The sequence below is a fragment of the Poecilia latipinna genome, unplaced genomic scaffold (assembly GCF_001443285.1).
Source record: "Poecilia latipinna isolate Pla-1442-1.1 unplaced genomic scaffold, P_latipinna-1.0 Scaffold361, whole genome shotgun sequence".
NCBI classification, from domain to species: domain Eukaryota; kingdom Metazoa; phylum Chordata; class Actinopteri; order Cyprinodontiformes; family Poeciliidae; genus Poecilia; species Poecilia latipinna.
Window position 1 is genome coordinate 319003 of NW_015112977.1, and position 27587 is coordinate 346589.

Consider the following 27587-nt stretch of genomic DNA (forward strand, 5'->3'; position numbering starts at 1 on the left):
CCATTTTTTTTGGGGAAGAAATTTTCCGAAAACTTTTCATTTTTTAAATCTTTTTTTTTTTTTTTTTTTTTCTAAATCCCATCCCAGATTTTTCCAACTCATTTTAGCTAGCTTGATATCAAGCTAAATGACAACAAGTGTCATCTGAGGGCACTTGGGCACTTTGATTCCCACCCAATTGTGTTCCATATAATTTACTCCAAAGTACATTAAGCTTGAATCAAAATCAGTTGAGCATACGATGCTATACGCAAGACGTTCTCTGTAAAGAAGCCCAGGTGATTGGAGATTGAGTGGTGATTCAAATGATATGACATCAGTGTTTTGTGGTCATGTATTTTTAATGCACTGGATCACAGGCAGTTAATCCAGATACAAATTGATTATAAAGCACACATCCCCAACCCTATTGCACAGACTTAATACCAGCAGTAACACTTAGTTGTTGTTTTTTGTCCAGAAGAGAAACACAACTAAGCTGATGAGCACTGAGCTGGTAGTAAAATCTTTGGGATAAAAAAAAAAAAGAGATTAACATAGCTGATGGCAGCAATAGCTCAGCTGATGCCCTTTTCCATGAAGTTGACCCAGCTTAATACAGAAACACTGGGCCCAGTGGAGGTTCTGTGGAGATAAAAAAAACAAAACAAACAAAAAAACCCCCAAGAGATAAAGTTTTTTTTGCAGCAATAACTGGAGATAATGGAGAATAATTGGAAAAAGAAGAGCAGTAAGGACAAATGGCCCAAATGTCCTCCAGCAGCCCAAGCTAAGAGGAGCGTAACTATAGAGATAGTTTCAAGATAACCGAACACAATCTAACTATAAGCTGAATATGACGTTACAGAGGAGAAGGGGGCGTCTGCACCAGACTAAAACTGGAAATCAGTTCACTGGTTTACAACAAATGTAATCTCGGTTCTCTAACCAAGGAAATCACATCAAATATATGGACAGAAATATATAATTATTTTAAAGTTTGATCCTGGTTGTAACACAATTATGTCTATTTCTCTTCTAAACAGGAAAGATGAAGCCAAACAGAGAATATATATATATATATATATATATATATATATATATATATATATATATATATATATATATATATATATTCGGCTCAAAAAAATAAAGGGAACACTCAAATAACACATCCTAGATCTGAATGAATGAAATATTCTCATAATACTTTGTTCTGTACAAAGTTGAATGTGCTGACAACAAAATCACACAAAAATCATCAATGGAAATCAAATTTATTAACCAATGGAGGCCTGGATTTGGAGCCACACACAAAATTAAAGTGAAATGTTCCCTTTATTTTTTTTGAGCAGTATATATATATTTAAAGCATGGCTCCTGGTTACTTTCAGCTTAGTAATCTTGGCAGAAGTTTGGACACCATTGATCTTTAAAGAGAGAACATGTAGTTACTGGCAGCAACGGCTCAGCAAATGGCCCCTCCTCCCCCAGGACAGTGACACTGCTAACCACAGTAATGCTGGTCCAGATGTCTTTTTTTTTATGAGTGAAACTGAAGCGAAGAGGCTGTTGACTGAAAGATCTTGAAGTTGTATTTGATCAATTGGGGAGAAAGGAAACTGTTTGGTTCAGCTGAAAACAAAAAAGATAAAACTGAAGAAACATGATCTCATGCTGTGCCATTTTGGATGAACTGACTATTTTTTGATAAAAAAAAAAAAAAAAACGAATCCTGCTGCTTGTAACAAATGGATGGACTAGTTTTTCTGTAAAAAATAAAATAAAATTAAAAAAAAGCGGCACGTTGCCTCATCAATGTTAGTTTTGCCAGAGCAAGATTCATAAAACTTGTTGTAACTCTTTCATTTTTGATTTGATTTTTTTTTTTTTTTTGTGCACACACTCTGCATAAGCTCTTTGCTCCGTACACGGTGAGGAAAAGAAATGCTAATTTCACAATTAGCTTTTCCGTAATTAGTACGGAAAGGTAATTGCCGCGGATGTGCAATTAGCATTATGTAAAGTGCTTTTCCCCAGACGTAGGGGCCAATCAGTTTGCCCCTTTTACCTTTTCTGTTCTGCAAATGATTCTGGAGATGCTCGGCACCAAACGCCAGAGAACTTCCTCCTCGCCTTCCTCTCCAGTGAGTGCGATTCACAAAACTGAATCAGCTGGGGTCACATGCTCTGCGGATAAGAGGGTTCAGGAAGTTTCTCTTTGCGTCTCCTTTTCATTTGCCTGTGAATGTGAACGGAGGAGAAGAGGGAAATCACTGTCATAGCAGCCGTTGCAGCACAAAGCCTCCTGATTGCATTCTGGACTCTGACGCGCCTTTTTTTTTTTGTTTTTTTTTTCTCTCCAGGGAAAGCAAATGTTCCTGCACAGCATGACTGACTCATTGCCTGATTTTTTTTCCTCTCTCTATCCTTGCTGCTCATACTTTTTAGTTCACTTCTTTTTTTTTTTTTCTTTTTATGTTCACGCTTCAAGGTTTTTATTGGGACTGATAAATACAATTATCAACAATTGGTGGTTAGAAATAATGAAAAGTTGTTTCTTAAATATTATTATCAGCTACCTGCTGTGTAAAGCTTCTAATATATAATTTTTCTTTGCAGGTTTTAGGCATCAGAATAGCACCGTATCTCACCTTTTCCAACTACTGGACAGCAATAAAGATGGCAGGTGAGTTATATGCTAATCAAAGAGAGTCCAAAGGTTCGAAAAGCCTGGAAACAAATTTGATGTAGGGCCGCTGCTCTTTGCCAAGGCTGCCATCCACCAGCCATCTCTGAGGCTCTGAAATCTTCTACTATTAAATCTTTATCGTTTTGAACTCTGTATCCTACACATCCTACTTGATTAAATAAATTAGACAGTATGCTGATCATGTATCCTATTAACTACCTGGACAGAAACCTGTTTCATACAAATCAATTTTTATGTTTCACAAAAATTCAGTTGGGATACTTTTTTGCTTTTCAAGCTATAAAAAAACTTTTTTTTTTTTTTTCCCCTACAGTGGATCTTGAATCTTTATGACATGGGTAGCAAAAAACGTTTTTTGTTTTTGTGTTTTGTTTTTAAACTGTACATGTCTTGTTAAATTATGAATTAAATGTCTTTGACCTCATGTTTTTGTAGAGTAAATTTAACAGCTTTACTTACCATCTGACCTATAGAGTCGCATAATAATAAGTCACCTAAATGGACGAACCTATGTGACAATGTAACGTTGGCTAAAAGATCTCAAAAGGCAGTGCGATCTAAATACATTTAAGAATGAATGAAAAGCAAGGTTATTGTGAAGGATTAGTCTAGAAACTGTCACATCTCCATATTTAGGGCTTTCTTACATTAGAACACCAGTGAGAAACTTTCTCACAGTGGCTGGCCGACCAAAATTACACTAAAAGCGTATTAATCACTCATCCAGAAGGGTCACAAAAGAACCAGGAGCTACAAATAAAGCATTGCAGACCTCACTTTATTCAGTTACAATCAGCGTTCATGATTTCTCGGCACGAAAGAGATTGAGCATAAATGGTATCCATGTGAAAGTACCAAAGCCAAACCCAAAAGCAAACCCATTGCTGACCTAAAAGAACTCAAAGGCCTTCTTAAAATTTACCTCGACAGTCCTCTGCACGGTTTCTCTTCACAGCAGTCCAGACCCTCATGTTCCTCACTTTACCAGAACATGCATGTAAAAAAACAAACAAAAAAAAATAATAATAATAGTGCTTAAGCCAACAGAAAGACTTGGAATAGTAAACCATGTGTGCTTCAAAACATATGCATGCAAAAACAATCTCCTCATGCAGCAATTCCTATGTAAGAAAAATATGCCTGTTTGTGCATTCTTGCAGTTGGATGTTATTCTGCCTCTCCGGCCTCTGTTCACAGCTCAGAACCCCTTTATCCACTCAATCTCCCTCTGTCTGAATTCTTGAGTCTCTCTCTCTGAGCTGTGCTTAAGCACACATATTACTAAGCTGTCAGTTGGTGGACTTTGTGAACTAGCCATCGTTATGCACCACATGCATTGATGTTGATCTGAATAAGGCAGAGATTATGTTTTCATCCACTGCATTACTGCTTAGGTCTTGTACGTCTCTCCAACTCAAAGTGTCAACCCTCGTTTAGCTTCTCCTCTGATAAATGCAATGTCACAAATTATACCTAATACTCGCAGTTGCCAGGCAATTTGCTTCCTCGATTAGCATGCGTGCTGCATGCTTTTTATGTTGTACAAAAAAAAAAAAAAAAAAATTTTTTTTCTGGGTTTTTCCCCCATGCCCCTTAACTAAATGTTCCTCAATTCTTAATCTGCTTCATTGGAATTGCTAATTATGTTTAATGCAGATTCACAGATAATTATTCTCTCATTTATACTGTGAACTAATCTCATTTTCGTGTCCATTTACTCACCAATAATTGCCTCACGACAAAGACCGCAGCCATTGATTTTCATAAAGTTTTGAACACATTTTAAATCACATTAAGACATTTCTGCAAAACATCCTCATTAGAATCAGTAATGCATTTTGATATAAATTAGCACTGAATAAATATTTCATTCGAGTCGTCATCAGGTTGCTTTTAAATGGCCCCTTCTGAAAACTTCCTAAAAAGATAGTTTGCAAGTTATGAAGTCGGATTTGTGAAAACGACATGAGTAGGGAGTAGCTACGCTGCTCTGTCCTTGACTCATTGTCTGAAGGATCGTAGGTACACTCAAACGTCTTTACAACTTTGACAGTCTCCGATAACCATTGACGTGTCTGTACTGCCTGAATTTCCTAAATAAAATAATAATTAAAAGTTTGTCATAAAAGAACTTTACTACAGGGATAGGGTGTCAACTCATAACATCTCCACAGAACCTTACGTAAATATATACATATCCTTTTAAACCACTTGACCATTTTGGCAAGGAGTCTATGCATTCTGGACAGTTTTAGAAAGGTATGAGAATGTTGTACTTATTTTCCAGGTTTGAAAAGGCACGCGGACAATATAGTCTTGAATATCAACACTTTGCCCTAACCCATTGTCTAAAGGTTATGTCTGTCCCTCTTCCCATTTGTACATCCATGATTCTGTCAGTTTAATCACTGAACTGTCTCTCCTTTCTTTATGTTTATCTTTTCAAACTGGCGTAATATGGCTGACAACTCTGGAAATTTGAGACTCAAAAACAACTTTGAGACGTAAAATCCCTAAATGAGGGGGTAAAGACTCGTTGGTCACGAATGTAGGCCTCACAATCGTTTCATCCCAGAACCTTCCCATGCAGCACACACAGGCACAACCCACTGTGCCAGCTGGCAGGCAGTTGGCAGCCCAGTGCAGGATTAACTGGTACTAGTATGCTGGCCTATAAATAGAGTCTACCAACTGCTTCAGGAAATGAACCATGATGGAGCCTCCCAAAGGCCCACGAACAGGATGTGCTTTTTATCCTCTCCCCCCTCTGCATGGATTTATCACTGCCTGCATCTGCGAGCTCGGTAATATTCATTACCGACTTCCATAGAGAAGCCTCCGAAAAGGGGTGCACGTCACAAAACGCCTGCTTTTATGCTGCAGCGGTCTATATATACGTGCAAATGCCCTGCGTGATTGGAGCCGAAGCCAATTTACTTCACACGGGATTTACAGAGCCGTTGTTCTGCAGCCTGTGTGCCGTCCTCACAATGGTGAAAGGCATTGTTTCTCTCCGGCACTCACCCTGAGCATTGATCTTCTGTAGGCTGAGCAGACTATTCGCTTTGTATGTTTGCCTGCCTTAGTTGACGCGCTCCGGGGATTGATTCTGGCTATGCAGTCATTATCTGAGCTCAGAGGGGGCAGTTTGGCTGTAACCTCTGGAAGGAAGACACAAGCATGGGAAAATGGTTAATGACAAGAGTTTAGTGTTGTGGGAAAAAGAGTTGGCATGTATGTATGTGTGCGTGTGTGACTTTACAGTGTGGTGCATTGTATTGTGAAATCAGGACAAAGGTATGAACAGTGTGCAACATTCTCGATATTAGCTGTAAATAGGTTAATTGAACTGTAAGAAATTAGTATCTGCACTTAGTTAATTGCCAACTCTGGTTTTGCAGTTCAAAAGTGAGGACAGGTCTTCTTTTTGTAAAATAGTGTGTTTGCCTCTATTTTAAATCTCTAGATTTAAAATATATAAAACAATATATTTTTAACTGGAATCATATTGAAACAAGCGGTGTTTTTCAGTATAACAGTCTAGTACCTAGGAATGTTCAACACGTATTGGTGAAATCAACCAAACTGTTCAATGGAATACTAATATGATGCATTTTTAAACCCTCAGTATATCGTTGGATGAACTCAAGGCTAAAGTGGTGCTTGTCCATGATGAGACGAGGGTTCTCTCCGAGGATGAGGCACTGGTAAGCTATTTTTAAAATTCAGTAACACAGTTTTCTTCAAGGTTTTCCATGCAGGCTTCACTTCGTGGTTAAACTTTCCGTAGGTTGTTTTAAATTGAGGTTGCACTTTCTTTTAATTTTATTTGAAAGCTTCCCCCCACCACCTTTAGACATTTTAGATAAGAAAATTAACTTTGTAGGTGTTCCTAATAGTCTTTTCCACTGCCGTTTATGCAACATTTAAGTCATTTTTGTGCCGGTTACAAGGGAAATAAGTATCTGTTACCATGTAAACCCAGTGAGAAACAGTCTGGCAGCAATAAAACCGAAGTAAAATGACAATATTTCTGAGTATTTATAGAGTCTTCCCTATTGCCACTGATTTGTCTCCAAGCATACAGCACTTGAGTCTGCAAAGCCTTACTTATTTTAATGATGATATTACATAAACAAGAGCTGGCACTGATGGTGATTTGTCGTATTTACTTTTGATTAAATTAACTAGTGATTTCTTATATTGGCCAATGAAAATATATTTGTCTTTAAAAATGAAAATGCTATCTATTTACCAACCAGATGTAAATTAAATTCATAAAAAGCGCAAAGAATGACTCGAGGCAATTTCAAGTGCGAGACAACCACTATGAGTTAGGGAGCCTCTTACAATATGACACAAATATAGAGAAGTCTTCCTTTTTTTGTGATTAAGGTCTTAAATCAGACTAAACTTTACTTGTTTTAGGTCTGTAAGTAATGATAACATTATTTGCATTTCCTAAATTCCTAATTAATATTGCAGATTTTTTTTTTTATTACCTTCTTCAAACTCGTAGGTTTACAGAAAATAGCATTATGCCTTCCAACAGTTTGGGAAAGCCAGTGATGTTATGTCTTTGTAAACACCTGACGGGTTGCTTTACGTAAGAATTAAAGAGAGGAAGAACTTTAGCAGACAGATTCCTTTTGGGATATTATGGAAAAATCAAATGAAGTCTGGGAAAATATCCGGGGGAGAATCGTTGACCTCTACTGGTCTGGTTAACGCTTCGGCACAACTTTGAGGTAGCTGAAGGTGCCGCGTTCAACTCTGCCAACAATTATAGGCCGGAACAAACAGCATGGAAATGTCTGGTCATGATACGTGACAGGAACACGGCTCTGTGTTCCAGAAAATAACGTGTTTTGGTGTGGAAATTGTTAATAGGCAGTAGAACAAAAGCAAAATACATTTAAGATGCTGCTGAATGCGATTCGAGTGTCATTGCCAACAGTGAAATGTGTCCTGCATTGACATCAGAAGAATAGGATCTCGGCGAGGAACAGTACCTTGATTTTTGGAGACGTGCTGAGGACCGATGAAACCAAAATGTGTGTGTTTGACCATGATGGCTGCTGTTACATTTGAAGGAATAAAGTTGGGAAACTTGCAAAAATGAGAACCCCATCCCAACCGTGAAAATAACTTGTTTTGGTTACTAACTTTGTTTGCGGTGTGGGCCCGATCATGTGTGGTTGCTACGTTATAAATAACATAATGAGGAGTGAACATGATGTTACATCTTACATGATCAACAATTCCTATCAAGTGGTGCTACTAGTAACAAAACGAAGTCAATGTTTTGGAGTGGCCATCGCAATTCCCTGATCCGAGTCTCACAGAAAATATACGGACCGGGCTGAAAAGAGAGTAAAGTGGCCTACAGATCTGACTCGGTTCTGTCGGACTGGGCCGGTACTCCAGCAAACTGTTGTGTGAAGCTTGTGGAAGGAAACCCAAAATCTTTGAACCAGAGAAAAAAAAAAAACATTTTAACAGACAATTCAACCCAACACTAATGAGAAGTTGGTGGACTTCCAAAGTTAAAGATAATAAAAAAGAAAAACTCATTATTCTAACATTTAGCAAACAAGACATTTTAGTTATCCTAAATGACTCTAACAGTTAAATATCTGGTTTCTAACTTTTAGATATTTTTATATCTAAACTTTATAACTCATGGGTAGAACTTGGCGAAGGGTAGAATTGACCCAAATCCTAATAAAAGCAGCATTTGGTAAACCAACATGGATAGAGGTTTTACCTGTCTGCTCACTTTTAAAATACAGTTTGTCCTTCTTTTTTTTCTTTTTTTTTTCTTTTTTTACAAAAAGAAAAAAATCAAAACAAAAACAAAACTGAAGTATCATTCTGAGCTGATTCTCTAATGGCATGATTATCCAGCAGCCTTGATGAAGGATTAGAAGTGGTTGTAGAAAATGTAGCTTTTGCGGTGGATTTGTTTACCTGGTCATTTTTAGAGCTCCAGGGAGGTTTTAAGTGGGAGTGAGGGGAAAATTGCAAGCTGCTATATGTATGGCATGTATTTATTATTATTATTATTATTATTATTATTATTATTTTATTTTTATTTTAGGAAACTTTCTGTCTGGGTACTCCATTTTGAATGTTGTCTCTGCTTGTACAAGTTGATTTCCTTCACACTCATTTCAATTCTGAACAGGACGAGCGCGGCTTCCCAGTGATGATTTAAAAAAAAAAATAAAAAAAATAACTTTTTCCTCAAGCTGTTTTTGTGCGGGAATGTGTCTGTCTGTTTCGCTTAAGACTCGTTGATCCCCCGTTTTACGAGGCGGCACATAACAAGATGTCTGCGTGTAAACAAAGCGGCCCAAACTTCCTCTTCTTGTCCTTTTCTTTTATAAATTACAACATTCATGAGGACCACATAAATCGCACACACACACACGCACGCACGCGCGCACACACACACACACACAAACAAAACCACAAAACAGAGAAGCGTCAGAGCTCTGACCTGCATGAAAGTCTCACAGATGAGAAAAATCTGTCTGTGTTAAATTTTCCTGGTAAATGGGAAGACATCCTCAGTGAATTCAGCTGCATCCTGAAGAGGACGAATTAGTAGAAAGGTTCATGAATATGAAAATGTGTGCTTAACTGCAACCACAGCAAACTGTAATCAAGCTGGGCAAATTAAACAGGCTGCCATTAAACAAGCAATTTACATTAAAACTGACGAGGGGCTCAGTGTGTCAGACCCTATAATCAAAGTTGGGGCCTACAGGGATCGTATCTTTAGAGGAAGTTAATTTTTAACTGTTTTGGCAATGCTCAGAGAGTAAGGCCCGGTCATCTTCAGCAGTTGTCTCTTAAAACAATGGGCACGCTTTGGTGTGTTAAGCATGTACCAACTATAGGAAGTACTGGCTAGTTTACTGTACAATCAAATGTTGCCTGATGCAAAATTGTGTTTTGACATCTGTGCTGGTCTTGAAATTAGGCAAAGAACAGAGTAAGTTGTTGCTAAAAAAAAAAAACCGTGCTAAAATGTAAAATTTGATCTTTATTTAAAAGCGGAAAAGCAAGCACTCTTTCCAAAGCTATCAAAGTATATTTTCACATTATACTGATTTTTCAGTAAGTATTTTATTTACTTACTTCTATCAATACAGATACATTTATAGAAGATGAACATTTGTGAGATTGGTGAAAATTAGTTTCAGCTATTATCTGCACACATGCATGATTATCATTCATAATCACTTAGGATTATGAATGATAATCATTCATAATCATAAGGTAAAGCAGTTCACTATATGCTTATGAATTGTTGAGCCTTTGGGCGTGTTTGGATGGATAGTGGTGCTTCAAGTGAGACAATGAAATCTCCCATTTTTTCTGTAAAAAAAAAATCTTCCCATTTAGGTAGAAATGTTAATTTCTCCTCTTTATATTTATTTGAATTTATACATACAAAAAAAAAACTGCAAAGTCGTAAAACACAGTCAACAACTGAAGCACAACATTTTGTCTGGTGGCATCATTACGCATCAGAATGTTTATTAATGTGTCATTTATTATGTTTCAAAAACTAAAGCAGGTAGGTTTCGAGTAAGTCAGTGTTTCAGCTGTTTTGCAGTTTTCTGGAAGTTTGTTCCAGATTAGCGCTAGCTCAACAGAATTCAACCTGTGCACTTTGCACGTTAAGCTGATTTTGCTAGGGCTTTCTTCAAGCAGAGGCAGTCACAGTATTGTCACAGTATCAACTTTTCTAAACACCAATGTAAAAGAAAAAGAGCCACACAGGAGCCATTAAAGAGCAGGATGCGACTCGAGAGCTGCAGTTTCGCCAGCGCTGACCTGTAGGAAGATCGCTGCTAATGTTTGTTATCGTGATTAAATCTTGTACAGAAAAGACCTTCAGACCCGATAACCTCCCAATCGCAGCTAAATAAGATTTTATAAAACATTTGGAAAGGGGCAAAGGATTGCTCTACCGTTCACGTCCAAGTGAATGGGCTTGCTTTTTTTCTTTTTTTTTTGAGCCTATATTAACATTACATTTATTTGTCTGTGCTGCAGTAAAATACCAAAAATATGTGTAATCCCTAAGTTGGGCAATAAAGCCAACAAGGAAGAAACACAGATTCTGTGATGTTTTTTTTTTTTTCTCCTACGTGCTTTTTGCTGAAATGAAAGGCGTTACTAGTGTTCAGTTGTGCTGAATAAAGAGCTTGATAAACTTTCCTCTTTTGCACTCACAAGTGGTGATCATATTCTTCGTCTTTTTTTTTTCTTCTTGTTCTCTGATTCAATTTGTTTCATTTTCACATCTTTTTTTTTTTTTATTATTAGTTTTCCCGCTTCTCTTTCCTTTCCCCTATAAGAAGCTTTGGCCTCCCCAGAAAATTCACTTTCCACTTCAGTGGCCCAGATAATTCAAGAAGGATTTTCGGGAGAACAATTTGATGATCAAAGTGAAGCTCGACGCTCAGAAGGGAAAAAGGGTATTTTGAATCGGCTCTCCCTCTGTGTTCCAACATTATGTTATAGCCTTTCATTACTGTATAAAACCCCTGCTAAGGTAGGATTACTTTAGTTCAGACAATAAATGGTAGAGAAGCCAAACAGCAAAAGAAGGGGGAAGGAGAGATGTCATTTTAGTAATGAAACTTAAAGTTTTGCACAGACTGAACCTTTAGCGCTTCTTTATTTCGCCTTTATTAATGGGACAATACCTTCGTAGAACCGTCAAAATGTGACTCAACTTGATCCGCAGCAACGTCTCCGAGAGCAGGAAATTGCTTTCTCTCAGCCTTATGCACGTTTTATGCCGAGGCGTATATCACTTATCCATCTTTCTACCTGCTCACATACCTTTAAAGCCCTCTACTAGAAACACTCTGAGAATATTGCATGTTTTCCGTTTGAACCGGAGAACCAGAGTAATCCTGCATTTAAAAAAAAAAAAAGAAAAGCCAACTGTGGTGTTCGTGTACTATTTAATGTTGATGAGACAAGAGAAGAGCTAAGGGAGTTTCACTCTTTGCGAGTGTGCGGAACAAAAAAAAAAAAAAAGAAGAAATCCTGCAGGTGTAAGGAAGGGATTCCTCTGCAACAGCTAACAGTGCAGGTAAAGACATTTGTCGTGCTTCAAAATTAAAAAAATGCAGGCTATATTTTAGGTGCTCATTTATACATCAGAATAGCTTGAAGGTAGAAATTATGATAGTGGAGCTTTATTTTAGCTGTGAGGCAGTAGTGCGTAAACAAATTGACAAGAAAGCTGAATTTCAAACTGCTCATAAAAATGACTTTTTTTTTTTTTTAAACTGCACTCATTTTATTTTACGACCAAATGTGGAGTTGATGTTTCTTTTGTATTTTTCCTACTCTAAAAGTGAATCCTCAAGTTATTCATGCCAAATTATTGTCAGATTTAGGTAACCTCTCAGTTTTACTAACGAGTCCAAACTTCAGTCTGATTTGCGGAGGCCAAAGATTAGTGTGATTGAAGTCAGAAGACATCCAACCTGATCGGCAATGGTAAGACTGGTCTTATTGCTCTAACGAAAGCAAAAAGATTATTCCTTTCATTGCCGAGAAGGACTTTTCAACATGACATTTAAATAAATACATGATTAAAAAAAATAAGTTATCTCTTTGTTACCCCCCAAGAAATAATCTTTTTTTTTTTTTTCCCCAAGGATTGCATTTGAAAATGTTTCATTTTCTATCAGAAAGCAAATTATTTATTTTAAATCTGAGCCTGCCAGGAGTTTGAATAATTTCACAATGATTTTCTGGATTTATTATGCAAAATTGGTCGTATTTCTTCAGTATCTTTATTGTCTCACAAGGGAGGAAAATTAGTGTTCCAGCCAGGCATTTCAAACATACATAAACAGCCTAAATACCCACATTGGCGATGCAACATTTTCCTGCATGTCTCTTTTAAGCATAAGAGAAGGAGCACCCTAAAGAAATACTGCTAGTTTTAGATTTTAACGATGGTATTTTCAGAAAAAGGACGGTAATCATTTTGGACCCTTTGCCATTTTGCAGTTAGATAATTTCATACCTGACTGTTTTTGTTTGCATTTTTAAGAGCTGCACTGCACCTCAGGCTTTTTTCAATAATGATATTGCTTAGATGAAGGCAAAGGCTATACAACTCAACGGGCAGGTGGTTGTTTTGCCTCTCCTCCGTTTCACGCTTTTGTTTTTGGTGTTTTTGTACACAAACCTTTTTGGGTAAAAATGGAGCCAAATGTTCTGGAACATTTCGTGCTGACTATGAGTCAGTTATTACCCGCCTTTACGCAATAAATCAATTAATCGCATGATAAATTAAAACAACCTCAATGAGTTCTATTTGCATGATTTATTGTTTTTCTCTTTCTACCAAAATCTGGATGATTGGCCTCAACTAGTCCTTTTTATGAAGGACAATGTTGTTCACAGAGACTTTATAATTAATTTAATTTCCGTTTTTTTTGCTTGTTTTGGATATTCAAAATGTCTTCAAGTTCCTGTGTTATATGTTCATTAGACTTTAAAGTTTATTGATCTTTGAGATTGTGTTCTTGCTTTACATCATATGTCATATCATATCATATAGTAATATGTCTGTCGCGATCTGTGACGTTTTTCTGTCGCTCAGTCGGTGGTGGACTGTGTTGTGTGAGGATTGTAACTCCATCATCTAGTGAACTTACAATAGAAGTGGATCCAGAAATGGTGCATTTTGGGTCAATTATATGAATATATGGACAGCTTTTACCATGGCAACAGACAAAATCACACCAAACCGTACTGCACCGTGAAAATGAGGCGTCTGTTTTCGTTCTGCATCTGAAGTGAAGTAAATCTAATTTAAATCCAACAAGTATTACCAACATTTTTCACGTAATAAAGACTTCTCTTGATGAAAATTTTGATTTATTGTGATGACAATAACTTACAATTATTGTAAACTTCGAAAACCAAAAAGCTCTTTGTTTTGTCAGGATTGTATTTTTTTGAAGCCAACTTTTGGTTTCATGATGGCATAAAAAATAATAAATTAATTTAAAAATTACATTAAATTCAGTTACTGTGCAAAGGTTTGTTAGTTGGTATAGTTGTCACGATACATTTTACAAAATGTCATGATAAAAAAGTCTATATATCTATAAGTCTATATAATAACTGCTATTTTAGTTAGATTCAACGGTATGATCACAAGAATTCATAGGAGATAAAATTAATCAACTGATCTGAATATGTTAAAAGTATTATAAATAACAAATATGAATATTTTTATAACTCATTCATTCATTCAGTCATTCATTCATTCAGTCATTCATTCATTTCTGAATAATATAGTAGTATTTGCGAGGAATTGTCCGAAGAACGAACCAAGAACCCTGGAAAAGTGTTTGAAATTGCAATTTTCCAATTAAAGAGGTGCAGGAAGATTGCAGAGGGAAATCTGTTAAATTTCATGAAAATACTTCATTCTGTGGAAGGTCAAAAACTATGCGAAAACCAAAATATGGATAACAAAAATAGGCAGCGCATTCTGCTCTTCTTATCTGCTATCAAAAGCCCTCTTTAAGCTGTTTATCCACTCTTGACATTCCTCTGTCACAGTGACAGCTCGACAGCAACCCACAGAGTCCCAGAGCACCTGCCACACAAACAAGCCTGACATGATTTTACCTTCCCACCTTGGCAACAACGCTCTCCTGATGCTCCCGTCAGCATCAAGCGCTCTGCACAAAAACAAAAACCCGCGTTGCCCTCCCTCTCCTCGTCACTGCTGACCAAGGTCGGCCTCTGCTGACCAGCTCTGCACCATCTGTCTGAGCTGGTTGACATTTGGCTCTTGCTGGAGCTGAAATCTCACCTCAGAGGGGGCCCTGACATGTTTGCATTCTGGGTTTTTTTTCTTTTCTTTTTGGCAATGTGTGTCAAAAGAGCACATTTCTCCTAGATTTTATCTGAACTGCAGACAGGAAGGTCTGCCTTTTAGATGTGTGAGGCGGGGAGCAGGCGATGCACATCGAATCTTAACGCTTCGCCGTCGTCGTTTTATCACCATTTCCAGGTAGTTTGCTAGCTCCGTTTCTGATTTCAGTCAACTGAAAGTACCTGAGCAAGACGCACGAAAAATAAAAGCAGGTGTTGTTGAGCACAGTGTATGTTGACGTCTCGTTAGCCACCAGAGGGGGGCAGCAGCCTTCTAAGTTAAGCTCAAGCTACTGTAATAGAAAATGGAAAGTCACATTCACAGGTCATTTAATCTCTTTGTTTTGTCCCGGGCTGGGCCTCTGGTGCTGCTTTTCTGCCTCACACACACTCACAAAAACAGAAACATCTCTCTTGTTAGGAAAAATTCTCCTTCGCTTGCGAGATATATTTATGAGACTGCTTTTATACAGCTGGTTGGATGGCTGGTTTCATAAGCCTGCAGTCACTCTAAGATTAAATGTGGGCTCTCAGGAGATTCCTGGGCCGGTATATGATTACTGTTTAACAGTGTTGGGTTTTCTTTTTTATTTATTTATTTTTAGCTGTAATGGGGTATATGCGAGTTTGATTCTCCTCTTTCCTCACTTACAGTAACTTGAAAGATTACTACATTCAAGCCAAAAGAAAAATAAAAAATAGTCGGCACCTGGATTTAACAAAGCGAATCCGTTCGAGGCTCCAGTTGGATTACAGGGCTGATTTCTGCGAGAAAGAAAAATTCAGGCTCGCCCCAACATTTATGAGGCTTCCTTTAGACTCCTTCATTGCTGAGCTAGATCTGCCATTTCCCATTGCTCCTCTGCTCATCGGGTTATTCGAGTAGTTGGTGGAACAGAAAGTCACTCTTACACACCTGGATTTTATATGTAGGCTACTAGTTCAATTATGACAAGAAAAGGAAACATTGTAAATGCCTCAGTGTTGACGCTTGAACTAAAACATGTCCTGCAGTAATATTAGATTTTTTTTTAAAATGTTAAGACTGGCATTGTTTGGGAAATAGATGTCATAAAACCCAGTGACACTGAATGACAACAGTGATGACCATTAGGAGTGTCATCATGATACACCTAATGACCCAAAGGTGCTCCTTTGCTGCTGACTGCCTGGATAGGCACATGGTCTTACAATCTGTGACCTGTTTGTCAGATAGTCATTGATCCAGGCAGTTGCTAAGGCATCCACCTGTGTTTTTTTGGGGTTTTTTTTTTTTTGGAGTTGCTGTCAAAGCAAAACAGCAAAACAGGCTGGGTTGTGTTAAATGCACTGGAGGAATCACAGGGCATGATCATCACGGTGCTGACTGCTTTGTCCAGATGACAAAGTGGGTTTGATGAACCAGGTGTATGACGGCATCTTCAACTCCAACTCGACAGCAACAAGCAAACTTCAGGAGGTCCTCAAATGTCATGGCAACAGGTCTATAATCCTTGGGTTAGCTTGTTTTTTGGTGCCAGAACAAGTTGGGATGTCTTTCATCGAACTGGGACGTACTCCCAAGTCAAGCTAGCGTAAAGAGGAGTTGCAGAGTCCCACAGAGCTGGTCTGCACAGGCCTTATGGACTCTGAGGCTGATACCATCTGGACCTGAAGCCTTGCTCCAGATTTCAGTTTTACTTACCTGCACTGACGTGGAATTCCTTATGCATCACTGTCTTGTTTGTGGAATAGCTCTGAATGTTTGGAGGTTGCAGCAATCCAATGAGAAAAGTAGAGAAGTGTCAAAAGCTGATTTTCTTAAAAAGGTTTTGGTTAAGTTAAAACAATTTCTACCTGGCTTTGTGAAGCTGTATCTGGAAGGATGGAAGTTAAAAGGGGGCAGGTCAGCACCATAACTTTATCACCTGCCACCCCACATGTCACATTTTTCCCTTTCCGACTGGAGTGCCTTCAACTCGTATAATTCGAAATGACAGGTAGAAACCTGTGGCGGAGTTGTGTGTGTGTGTGTGTGTGTGTTTTTTTTTTTTTAGAACTGAGGTGGAGAAAAGTTTCTTGCTTGGGGAAAAAAAAAAAAACCCAGTTGTATGTCATGTTCTTGTAAGACGGGAGGAAGGCGAGGAAACTTCAGAGGAGAGGCTGCACCCAGTGATCCGGACGATAACGGTGAAGGAGTTGTTTTTGTTTTTGTAGGCTGAGCAAACCCTGACACTTCTCGATCTCTCGCCTCGCCCTTCTCTAATCTTCCCTGCACTCATGTTTTGTTATGTAACTGTCACAAGATTGGATGTGCTCGAGGTTGCTTGGGTGCCGCAGTTAATGGAACCTGTGGGAGGTCAAAGGCGAGAGAGGGAAAGCGCAAAATGGAGAGGCTGCTCCGGCAAGTCTTGACAGATCGAGGACTGTCTCGCTGTCCAATAACTAAATTGCCCTGATTTTAATTCCAGAAAGCATGGGAAATATAACATGGAATGATACAAGCAGTCAGGTGAAGGGGATATGAAGCGCTTTAGCTCAATTACTGACAGTTCTAGCTTCCAAGTTACACTGACAAACCAGGCTCTAAGCAACCCCAAGGCAATCATCTGTGTCCTTATCAGCTCTAACCACTTGACAAATACTATTGATGTTGCAGCTGGGTAACTGCAGCTCCAGAGAACATGGTACACACCGAGTGGTAAGCCACATAGGGACATTTCAGTCCACTGGGACAGTCTGTACCGGCTCATTCGACACGAGTGTATCGATTGGTGATGTTTTACTTTATTGACATAAACACTGTTTTAAATACCTCCTTTCTAACATCTAGGGAAACAAGTTAGTCGAATTATCCTCTTGTTCTTCTAATGACAGGGTATATTTTAAATGTAATAAAGCTGAGGCGATGGAGAGCTGGTTTATTGCAGTTTTTACTGTTAAATGACATATCTTGTTTCTTTAAACTTAATCCAGCATTGGATGTCTTGACACATGTATGCTGGAAAGAATTGAGAAAATATGTCATGCTTCTACTATACATGCTCTCTGTATTTTGAATTGTGAAGAATTTGTCCACATATTGATGTCCAGTGATGCGTAAATGCAATTGAAAGATCTGGGCTTGACTAACCGAAAGTGATTTTCACAGCACGACCTAAAAAGTGCGGTTTTCAAGATCTTAATGTGTATTTGGCTGACCTGAAGTAGGCTAGAAGAAATGTATTTATATATAGCGCTTGGATAGTACTGGTTCAAGCTAAATGTTACTTCCTGACTCAACACTTTTCGTACAGCACTTTACTAAATTGTGGCCTCATAAAGTACAACAATACCGACAACTAGTGTTCCTAAGTTTCCACTTCAAGTGACTACACCACAAACATGACATTACTCTCGTTAGAATCACTTCTAGAGCAATTTGGACTGTAAAAATCTAACAAGAAAAACAAGAAAAGCCTCGTATTAAATTATTACTCCTTAAGTTTGGAAGACGGGCTCATTTGATTTTCATTTTAAACTTATGTAAATGTCCGGTCATGTTCTCGGTTCTTCTAATCATTTATGTAACCTAATCTGAGGTTTGGAAATAACCAATTTGATGTTAAATTAGCAACTTATTTGGATTAAAGTTTCAAATTACAGGAAGCATCAAATAGCCAGTAAAAGATTTCTGGTGCTTTCAACAGTATATTTGACAATTAGGACATCGTCAAACTGATATGGACGCATTTGAAAACATCTTTCTTTGATATTTAATAATTCTCCTGATGTGTCTTGTGTTTGGAGCGTTTCTTGAATTCCTTTTGGCTGCTTTGTTCTGTTTTTGTTCATTCTACAGCAGCAGGAGGTCTTTCAAATCCATTTTGGAGCTTGGGAACATTGTTTACAGAAATTTGTTGCGCAGCAGTGCAGATATTCACATCATTCTCGTTCTAGCTGTTTTGTTTGGTCCTTTGAAGCTCTGAAACATTTGAGTGAAAAGTCACAAGTTGTATGGGCTCATGAAAGGCGACTGATTGTCTGTACAGAAAAAAAAGTATGTTTAATCGAAGTATTGAATTATAGTTTTTGCTCCATTAAATGTTGGTAGTGATGAAATTTGGACTTCCAAACATTAGTTTTGTAAAACAAACAGTGTCAAGAACACGTAACAGAAACATTTTTAAAACCATTTTAACATGTTATTAGCAAGTAGCATTGTTAGCATAACTAGGTGTTAACAGCTTCTTATTTTCTAGATTTTAAAATTTCCTATTTTGTCACCAGTTTAACGTTTCCTTATCCAATTTGACCAAAAGCAGATTAAACGTTTAAAAGGATAAAAAAAAGTCACCATTTTGTAGATCATTTAGCCTTTCTGTTTGCTGAAGCTTCTTGTCTGTTCCTCAGCTTCTGTTGCTCTATGAATATAAAATAAGATTCACCGTTTTAAATGATTGCACAAAATATGGAACAAAAAAACCATGTTGTATTTTCATCGTAAATACAACGAGGCCCTGCGAAGCAGCACACTGTTCAGTGGACTTCTATTTTAAATTGTGAATGTATGCCTAAACATCCTTAGAAAAAAATTGTGTATATGGTTTTGAGACTTGTGTGATATAGAACATTTTATAAGATTAAATGTATGGGGAAATCATTGAGTTAAATAACGCAAAAAATCTAATCTTTTGTTCAGAAAACCATGTAAATATAAAGCAATAAACTGTTCTCTTCACTTTCTCTGGTGATATTGAATAGCAAGGTACATTAAATATTATACAAGCTTGTGCAAATATAAATTAAATGTGGCGAGCTGTATGCTTATCCTTTTCTGCTTCTCGCTCTGTTTAACTTTGAATGATGAGATGTGAACACAGAGGTTCAGATAACTGGATAATTAGATTTTTTTTTTCTTATTACTGTACATTTACTTTATTGCGGAAAAAACACATTAGAAGATTACACTAACGCATGATGATCACAGTCAATGTTTTCGGTATAAAGCGTGTTATGTTTTGTTGAGCTTACCTACAGCCGTTTCCAGGTAATCTGCTTGATTCAGTTGTTTTTCTAAATACCAAGTCGCATTAAATAACATCCGACACTGGACAGACCTCTTGCCTCTGAAAGAACATCTCATCGAAGCGCTTTAGCTCGTTTGTGGCGGGTGGGGTGACTGTTGATGTGTTTGCCGTTTCTATGGCGACCTCCATCATAAGACAATAATGAAAACCCTCCGAGGCCGTCAGGGTGCAGAAACAGTGCATGTCCTCAGCGTTTCAGCCTTACGTGGGGCTTTAGAGGAGTTACACAACCTGACGTTCTCCCTCAGAACGTTTCTCTCCTGCATCATCTGAGGGCTTCTGAGACCGGCAAAGATTGGGGCTTGCTGGCACAGGGATGACACACGGAATGACAAAACTCCCAGTGTCTGTCTGTCAGGCTTGGTCTTTATCCGGCTGACATTTGCTGGCTCAGGCTCATCCAGGCTCTAGAGAAAGCCAGGGATAAGAGTCAGACACAGATGGCTTTTTTTTTTTTCCCCCCCTGAATTCTGTTGAGCACAAGATTTATAATGGGGAAAAAAAATAAAAAAATGTTCCCAAATCCACATCCTGTTTTTACCAACTCTCAGAAATATAACTGAGACTTGCTATGATTTAGACACCTAGGAGTTATCTCCTGCAATATTCATACCTCTTCAACTTTTGTTACATTTTTGTTGTGCAACAACCACAAACTTCAGTGTATGCACTTTGGTGAGGTGTAAGAAAAATAATACATTGTTTTCAGTGTTAAAAAAAAAAAAATCTATAAATTGTGGAGCAGATTTGTCAAAAGCTCATCTGTATTAAAAAAATTGGAATTTTGAATTTAGTTCTGTGAAAAAAGCCACCCCTACATTTAACAGTTTTTTGGGGTTGGGGCACACAGCAACCTCCAGAAATATCAATTAGAGATGAAAAGCTCCTTGTTACTCCTCACATAAAATCCAGTGGGTCCATTAAATAAATTGAGTCCGTAGGGAACCAGTTCAGGTGGTTCGGGCATTTGATCGAGACGCTTCTTCTCTTTGTGTGTTTTCCAATCATTTCCTACTTTGGGGAGAGCCAAGTAAGAGCTCTCTCGATTAAAGGAACAATTCATCCCCTCTGGTCTGGGGAAATGCCTTGGGATTGTCCTACAATGAGCTGGAGAATCTAACTGGAGTGGGATGATGTTGAGGTGGTTGTTGGAGAACATCAGTGAATATGTCACATATTGCTTTTCAGTCCATCAGCTGAAAATGGAAAGAGAATAGCACATCTTCAATCAAGAATCGATGCTCACCCAAACAGGAGAGCCAAACAAATGTAGCACTCGCAGAAGGCTTTCAGTGGGATAAACCTACAACTCCGTCTCAGTTTAAAACGTGGTAGCAGCATCAAGTTGTGGGCATCTTTAGCTCAGAGAGAAGGAAGTTGGGACAATTTGGAAGGATGGATGGACCTGGAAAAAAAAAAGTTCCCCTTCAAGCAGGAGAATAACCCTAAAGGCATAACCAGAAATAAGTTTCAAACTGATGAATTAGAATGGTCCAGTCAAAGTCTAGAAACACTTTAAAATTAATGTTCACAGATTCTCTCCATCCAACCTGACTGAGCTTGAGCTATTCTGCGAAGGGCGAAGGTTAAAAATGTCTATCTTTACATGCGAGTACAGCTGGTCAGGACATGTTGCTAAGACTTGTAGCTGTAGTTACAACTAGAGGTGGCTCCACAAAGTATTTCCTAAAGAAAGCTTAAAACAGACTTTTCCAGATTTGTTTTTTTAAATAAAAAAAAAGAGTAAAAAGCACTCTCTATCTCTGCCGACCTAAGCTATTAGTGATTAAGTCTTGGTGGGGCTGTTGTAACTGAGGAGATGTTCCCTGTATTCTGAGTGAGTCAAAAGAACAATTCGAGACTGCCTTGTGCCATTTAAAACTGATGAGCCAGAGCCAGCATGAAGGAGGAGAGGGGAGGTGTAGGTGTTAAATTGATTGGCGAGAGAAAAAAGCATCTGCTTTGCAATCGCTTAGCAGTTGCCTCAGAAGCAAGCCTGCCTTTGTTTCCAAACAAGAATACCCACTTCTGTGTGCCGAGGAGTGTCGCCTTTGAAAGAGGGAAAGGAATAGTTGCATAAGAAACATTTAAAGACTTCTTTTTGTTACCCTGTTTTGCAGCTTTCCAAGACCTTGATCTATTTTTTATTTTTCCATAACCGCCTCAACTCCTATTTTTTTCCCCCTGTTCTTCAGGCAGTTCAGACTTATTATGTGGGCAGAGAACAAAAGACAAAGGATACGGTGTCGGAGTCAGCAGCTGATCCAATGACAGCGAGGCGAGATGGTCTCAGGTGTACCCGCTTCTCAAGTAGCACTTCAAGTTAAGAAAGGTTGTGATTGAGGAGGCCAAGGAGCGAAAAAGAAACTCTGGGGCATCATGGGAGCTTGCGTCCTGCGTGATGAGTTCTTGGTGCGTGCAAACTCCCCGACATCAAGAAAGGCAAAGAGACAGGAGACCTGAACTCTCCGACCTTCCCAAAAGCGAGACCAGACTCGCATCATGCTGAACAAGAGATTCCTGACTCTGCACTTCTCTTATTGCAGCTAGCTTAGTGTATTTATTGTCTCCTGTAAGTAAAATTGGATTTTCAGAGCCTAGTTTTTCAGGTTTAATTTACCAGCTGCTAATGAATGTGCAAGAAAATCTGAAGAATATAAAAGTTTAGAAAAGGGTTATTGTTTTTATTTTTAGAAATACAGGAAATCAAGGATTTATGACGAACCAATGGCTTCAGTTCAACATCTCCAAAATGCACGATGAAAATACAGAATAAAGTTTGTCCCTTTTCTGTTCAACTCTGGCTTTGCTCACATCCGCAATGGCTTCCTTTACTTGACAACAAAAGGGTTGCTTGATTTCACTGTTCCCTGGTCTAGAGTTGTTTTTGTTGCGGTTGTCAGTGGAGGTAAAGATTCTGTGACGTATTGAGGATGGTGGACGGCTTGCAGAGAATCATGGACGGCTGTTGAGTACGTATGTTTGTACGTCACATGACTAAATTTGAACCCGAGCTTTTCAACCAACAGCTACCACAAGGAAAAAAAAAAAAAAAAAAGACAAACCACTTCTTTAAGTAGTACAATATTTAGTGAAAACTGTGATTAAAACCAATTATGCTCGGCCAAATAAGTGGGGGTCTCTGACTAGAACATAACAGATATTGTATGTTAATAACAGAATTGTGGATTAGCAATTCTTGTTAAATACAGAAATTTTACATAGTTCATCTATTGGGGAAAATCCTGCTAAATAAATGAGCGTAGCCTTGCATCTTGTAGCCTTGTGTTTTTGAAACTTGGTTGGTTTTTAGACCAGGCTGGAATGTGGGGCGCATACAAATTCTCTTTATGTTTCCTTTTAACGATAGAAATTAAGCTTAATTGCATTCTGCTCCTGTAATATTCCTCGCACAGCTCGTAGCCATTCTTCCCATCATTCTTTAAAGTCTAGCTGGTTAATTAATGAAGCTGTCAATCATACAATACATGCAGCACCAAGAGGAGGAAGAAGATTCCTTAATTGGAAAACTTTCCCTCTTCTTCCCTTGGAGAATAACAGTTGGACGTCTTTTATCTGCATCTTCTAGAACTGCTTAGAGATTTTCAAGAAGACTTGTGGCGAGGAAAGCGCTTTGCACGACGTTCTTTCTCCAGGGCAGCAGATTCTTCATGGTGAATAATGGTGGCTGCCAAAAGTGGGAGGTTTGATAGTGAAAGGTGTTTGGTTGATTAGATTAGATTTAAACGGAGGCCTCATTTGCCTTAGTAAACTTTTTTCACCCTCATAAAACTTAGACAACTTTCCTCAAACATTTTTCAGCTTCTATATGCTTTCTATATCTATCACAAAAAAAAAATAAAAAAAATAAAAATATTTATTTGCTGGCACTGTCATATTCTTTTCCCGCCTGTTTTGTTTGTTGGAACTGAATGAACAAGAAGCCTTACGTACCGTGTAAATACATCTGCTGGTGCATGTGAACGTTCAGTGTTTTGGGTCTTTCAACCCTAGCCCCCTGTGGGAGCCATGTCACTTTCCATCCTTTAAAGCCGCTGATGTATCTGGAGAGCTTCCTCTGAAAAGGTTTCTTCCAAATGCTGACAGATCCAATACCCACAGCATCATAGGTCTTCCACTGTACCCATCAGTGGGCCTATTTTCCCCTACATGTTTCTCATGCTTGTTTCACGGCAGACCTGTCTAGAGTGTTTGTTTGCTCAGAATCTCAATCTTAACGCTCATCTGCCCAGAGAACACATGTCCAGTTAAAGTTGCAGTGGAATTTTTCAAACTCTACATGTTTACATTTGTGATAGTAGGTATAAAAAGCTTTTTTTTATTTTTATTAATGCTGGCACTCTCACGCTGCTGGTTGGCATGCTGCTGCAGACAGCATTTAATAGTTGTTGTGGAGAATTGGTGTCCTGAAGATGCCACTCTGCTGTTGTTTTCCAACAGAGCTTTTTCTGTGTGCTGATCATTCTACTCCCTGTATGTGGAGTCAAAATAAAAATGGTTCCTGGTTCAGGCTGGTGGGCAGGGGATTGAAAGAAACTAACCTCTGTGTCATTTCATATTTGTACCCCACATGAACTGAAAGTCGTGGGTTTATCAATTAAAATTTCTTAAAAACGTTCACAAGCTTAAAGAAACAAGAGTGTAGAAAAGCTTCAGCTACATTCATTTTGAAGGAATTTGAATAAATGCACTCAAAAGGTTGGGATTTTTCAATTTTAATCAACGTGAGATTATACTACTGCAATAAAAATTCTAATTTATTTAAGGCCTTTTGCACATCTTGGCTATCAATGTGCTCCAAAGTGAATTTCTACTGATCTGTTATTGTGCAAAGGACCAGTTTTGTCGTCACTCCCGTTTGCTTCCCTCACCGTTTCATTTATTTATTTTTTACTCGTGCACACCCCTCACTCCCTTTGCAGAGTGACATTTATTAATTAAATATGGTGTTCTGCCGCAGGATGTGCTTCCCTTTCCACTATCTCCAGACACTAATAATTACATTGGCATTTAGCTCCATGATAAGCCGACCCTATGGCCTTTATGAAATGTTCCCCAGGCCCTAATACTGAGGAAAATATAGACAGATGACAGGCTGTAAATCGATCCACCGGTCCGTCTTCTTGCTTTTTATCTTTGGAGAAGAAGCAGCGTTCATTAGTCTGACAAAAGTGTCTTGCCACGCCACCTTTTTTAAGCATCACTGAAAGTGAGCTTTGCTCAAAATGCTACTGGGCTCTTTTTGTTCTTATTTGGGCTGATGATGACGGTTTAGTACCATTAAGTAAATGCCATCACCCTTTGGTGCCTCCTTGATTTATGGTTCTTCTGCACTCCATCCTTAAAGTTTAAATAAGGTAGTCATGAACTAGCAGCATGGGAACTACATCATCTGAAACTACGCATAACTTAAAGTGAAAACTAATATTATTGTAGCTCAGTATAATTTGAGGAGTACTGCTACGCCAGAGGTGTGGGTTAATGTACACACAGGATATTTTCTTTGTCCTAGATCCTTGGGATTTCCATTGTAAAGATTTCAGTGAGGGTTTTGGAGCAGCTGGAGAACAAACAGTCTCAAACTTTAACACATTAACTGATTAAACATTTTCTCCTGGTTTGTGTTTTAATTAGAAATGTCCAGGTAGAGTCTGTTTTTATTGAATATCCTACATTATCTACAGTGTTTGCATTTTTCTTTTAAAGTCATCATCTTTGATGAATGGATTACAGGTCTCAGTATATTCCAAGGATGTAAAAGTCATAGTTTGAGACTGTCAGTTTTACATGGTAGCGCTGTGGTAGAAATGTCAAGATGGTCTAATAACCTATTTCCTTTTGTAGACTGGGAATACCTTGATTCCACAAAATTGTTCGAGCTTACTAATGTTAGCAAATTGTAAGAATTTCATTCGGATGCATACCTAGTCTCCATATCTGCCACAATAACTTTCTACCAGAGTCCAGTAAGATGTATTTTGCCTCTGCATGTAGAAATGCAATGTTGCATTTAAAATTTTATATTTTCAAGTCAAGTCCCGGTAACGGTTGTCTTTTACATGGTCGAACTAATTATCTCGCGTGCCCTGGAAACACACACACACACACACACACACACACACACACCTACACACACGGCAGCTTTAATACGCAAAGAAAGTTGCAGGAACAAACTGTCAACCTCACTTATTCCACATCAGATTAAGTGAAAATGTCCAAAAAGCTTTCAGAGTATTAAGTTTGATTAGCTTTTACATAATTACTTTGCCTTAGGTGGCCTAATCAGCACATTGCAAGATGATTATGTGGCTTATCACCATTAGCTCATTCAAAGGACACTTCAGTAATAATTACTGTACATAATGATTTTGCTTGTAAAAATATCTAATGCATTAGTAAGTTTCGAGGAGTTGTCTGGTCTTATTTTATTTGGCTCAAAAATGGGGTTATTAAAATCTAAAAAACAAAGAAAAAAAAAACAATATGAACAAAGTTTTGTGATGCTGTGGGCCTGTTTCTTTTTCAGTTGTTCCCCTACAATTTAACCAGGTATAAAGAAGTTTGTGGTTTTTCTATGATGGTCTCTTGAAGAAGATCTTCATCATTGTTTAGGAACATTATGGAGAAATTCACTGTAATACGGATCTAAATCTCAAGTGCAGTATTTTCATTTTACCATAAGACTTGAATTGAAATCATTTCTTTTTCTTTCTTTTTTTCCTGTTTTAAGAAACACTCTTTAAAACTTTTCGTTGACCATGGCCCCCAAACCCTCCACAGTAAGGGGTCCAGTCACCTCAACCAACTCCTTTTGATGAGGGGGAACCAGCAGCTCTGCTTAAATCTCCCTTCAGATGACGGAGCTCCTCACCTTATCTCTAAGCCTGAGTCCAGCCACTCTGGGGAAAAAGCTCATTTCAGCATCTTATATCCCAGATCTTGTTCTATCTGCCACGATCCAAATCTCGTAGGTGAGACACAGGTGAAGGTCGGAACACGTTTATGCTCTGCTTCTTCTTCGGACCAGAACATTTTGAGTAGTGTCCAGTAATATTGATTATCTGCTATTTTATTAGTTCTTTTTAACGTCTGGAGTGTCTCTTAATGTAAATCTTAATCAACTTAGTTGGTTGAATGTCCAAAATGCTCGTTAGAACAGATACTCCAAAGAAAATTTGTGACTTGAGGACCTTGGCTTGCTTCCAGAGAGTTGCATGTTGAAATAATCAGAAAAATAAGGCCAGTTGAAGTTAAGAATCTTTTCCCAGACAATAAAGTAGAGAGACGAGGATAAATAGACGGCGTTGACAGAAAGACCGACAATTAAAAGCAGCAGCCAGCACAGCACCCGATCTTTCCAGTAATCCGTTGCTTCTCCTTAAAGTGCGCCGTAGTTCACCTGTCAGTAGTCTACATGGGCTGTTGGTGAGCTTTTCACACTAAACAACCACACACCCGTGACTAAAGATCACCTATTTTTTCCCCAGATTGTTTCACAAAAATAGATTTCACCATCTAGTGCCAAAAGCTCTGACTGTGCGAACCCCGTTTGGTGATTAAAAAGAACACAGCATAAGGGACTTTCAGACTGGCTTTAATTCCTGAGACAGGGGAATTAGAGTAAAGTGTGTGCTTCTCCTCTGCAGTCTGTGCTCTTATACCAATACTGTGTGGGAGACATAATATTTTCACTTGTGTGGGCTCATGGTAATAGATGTCTCATCTCTTTGTTTGTGCTGTTTCCACATATTTGCAAGGTGATACATTTCATAACAGACTGGAAACCCAATATTCTCATGCCAGGTAGATATAAGTGATATTTGTGCAGCTGTGCCTCTGGAACTATCTGGATCTATCAAATAACATATCTCTCAATATGTAACCAT

The 27587-nt window shown here is 38.3% G+C and overlaps 1 protein-coding gene across 3 annotated transcripts in view; it reads left to right on the forward strand.

The window, feature by feature from the left end:
- LOC106949759 (glucosidase 2 subunit beta-like) overlaps positions 1 to 27587 on the forward strand; it is a 74069-nt gene that overhangs the window by 20133 nt on the left and 26349 nt on the right. For 2 of the 3 annotated variants that reach the window (XM_015036239.1, XM_015036240.1), the window contains 2 exons: positions 2602 to 2668; positions 6321 to 6399. In XM_015036239.1, the coding sequence (XP_014891725.1) occupies positions 2602 to 2668; positions 6321 to 6399 (146 nt within the window). Of the gene's footprint in view, positions 1 to 2601; positions 2669 to 6320; positions 6400 to 21884; positions 22414 to 27587 lie in introns of those variants that run through there. The other variant, XM_015036241.1, reaches the window with a different exon arrangement.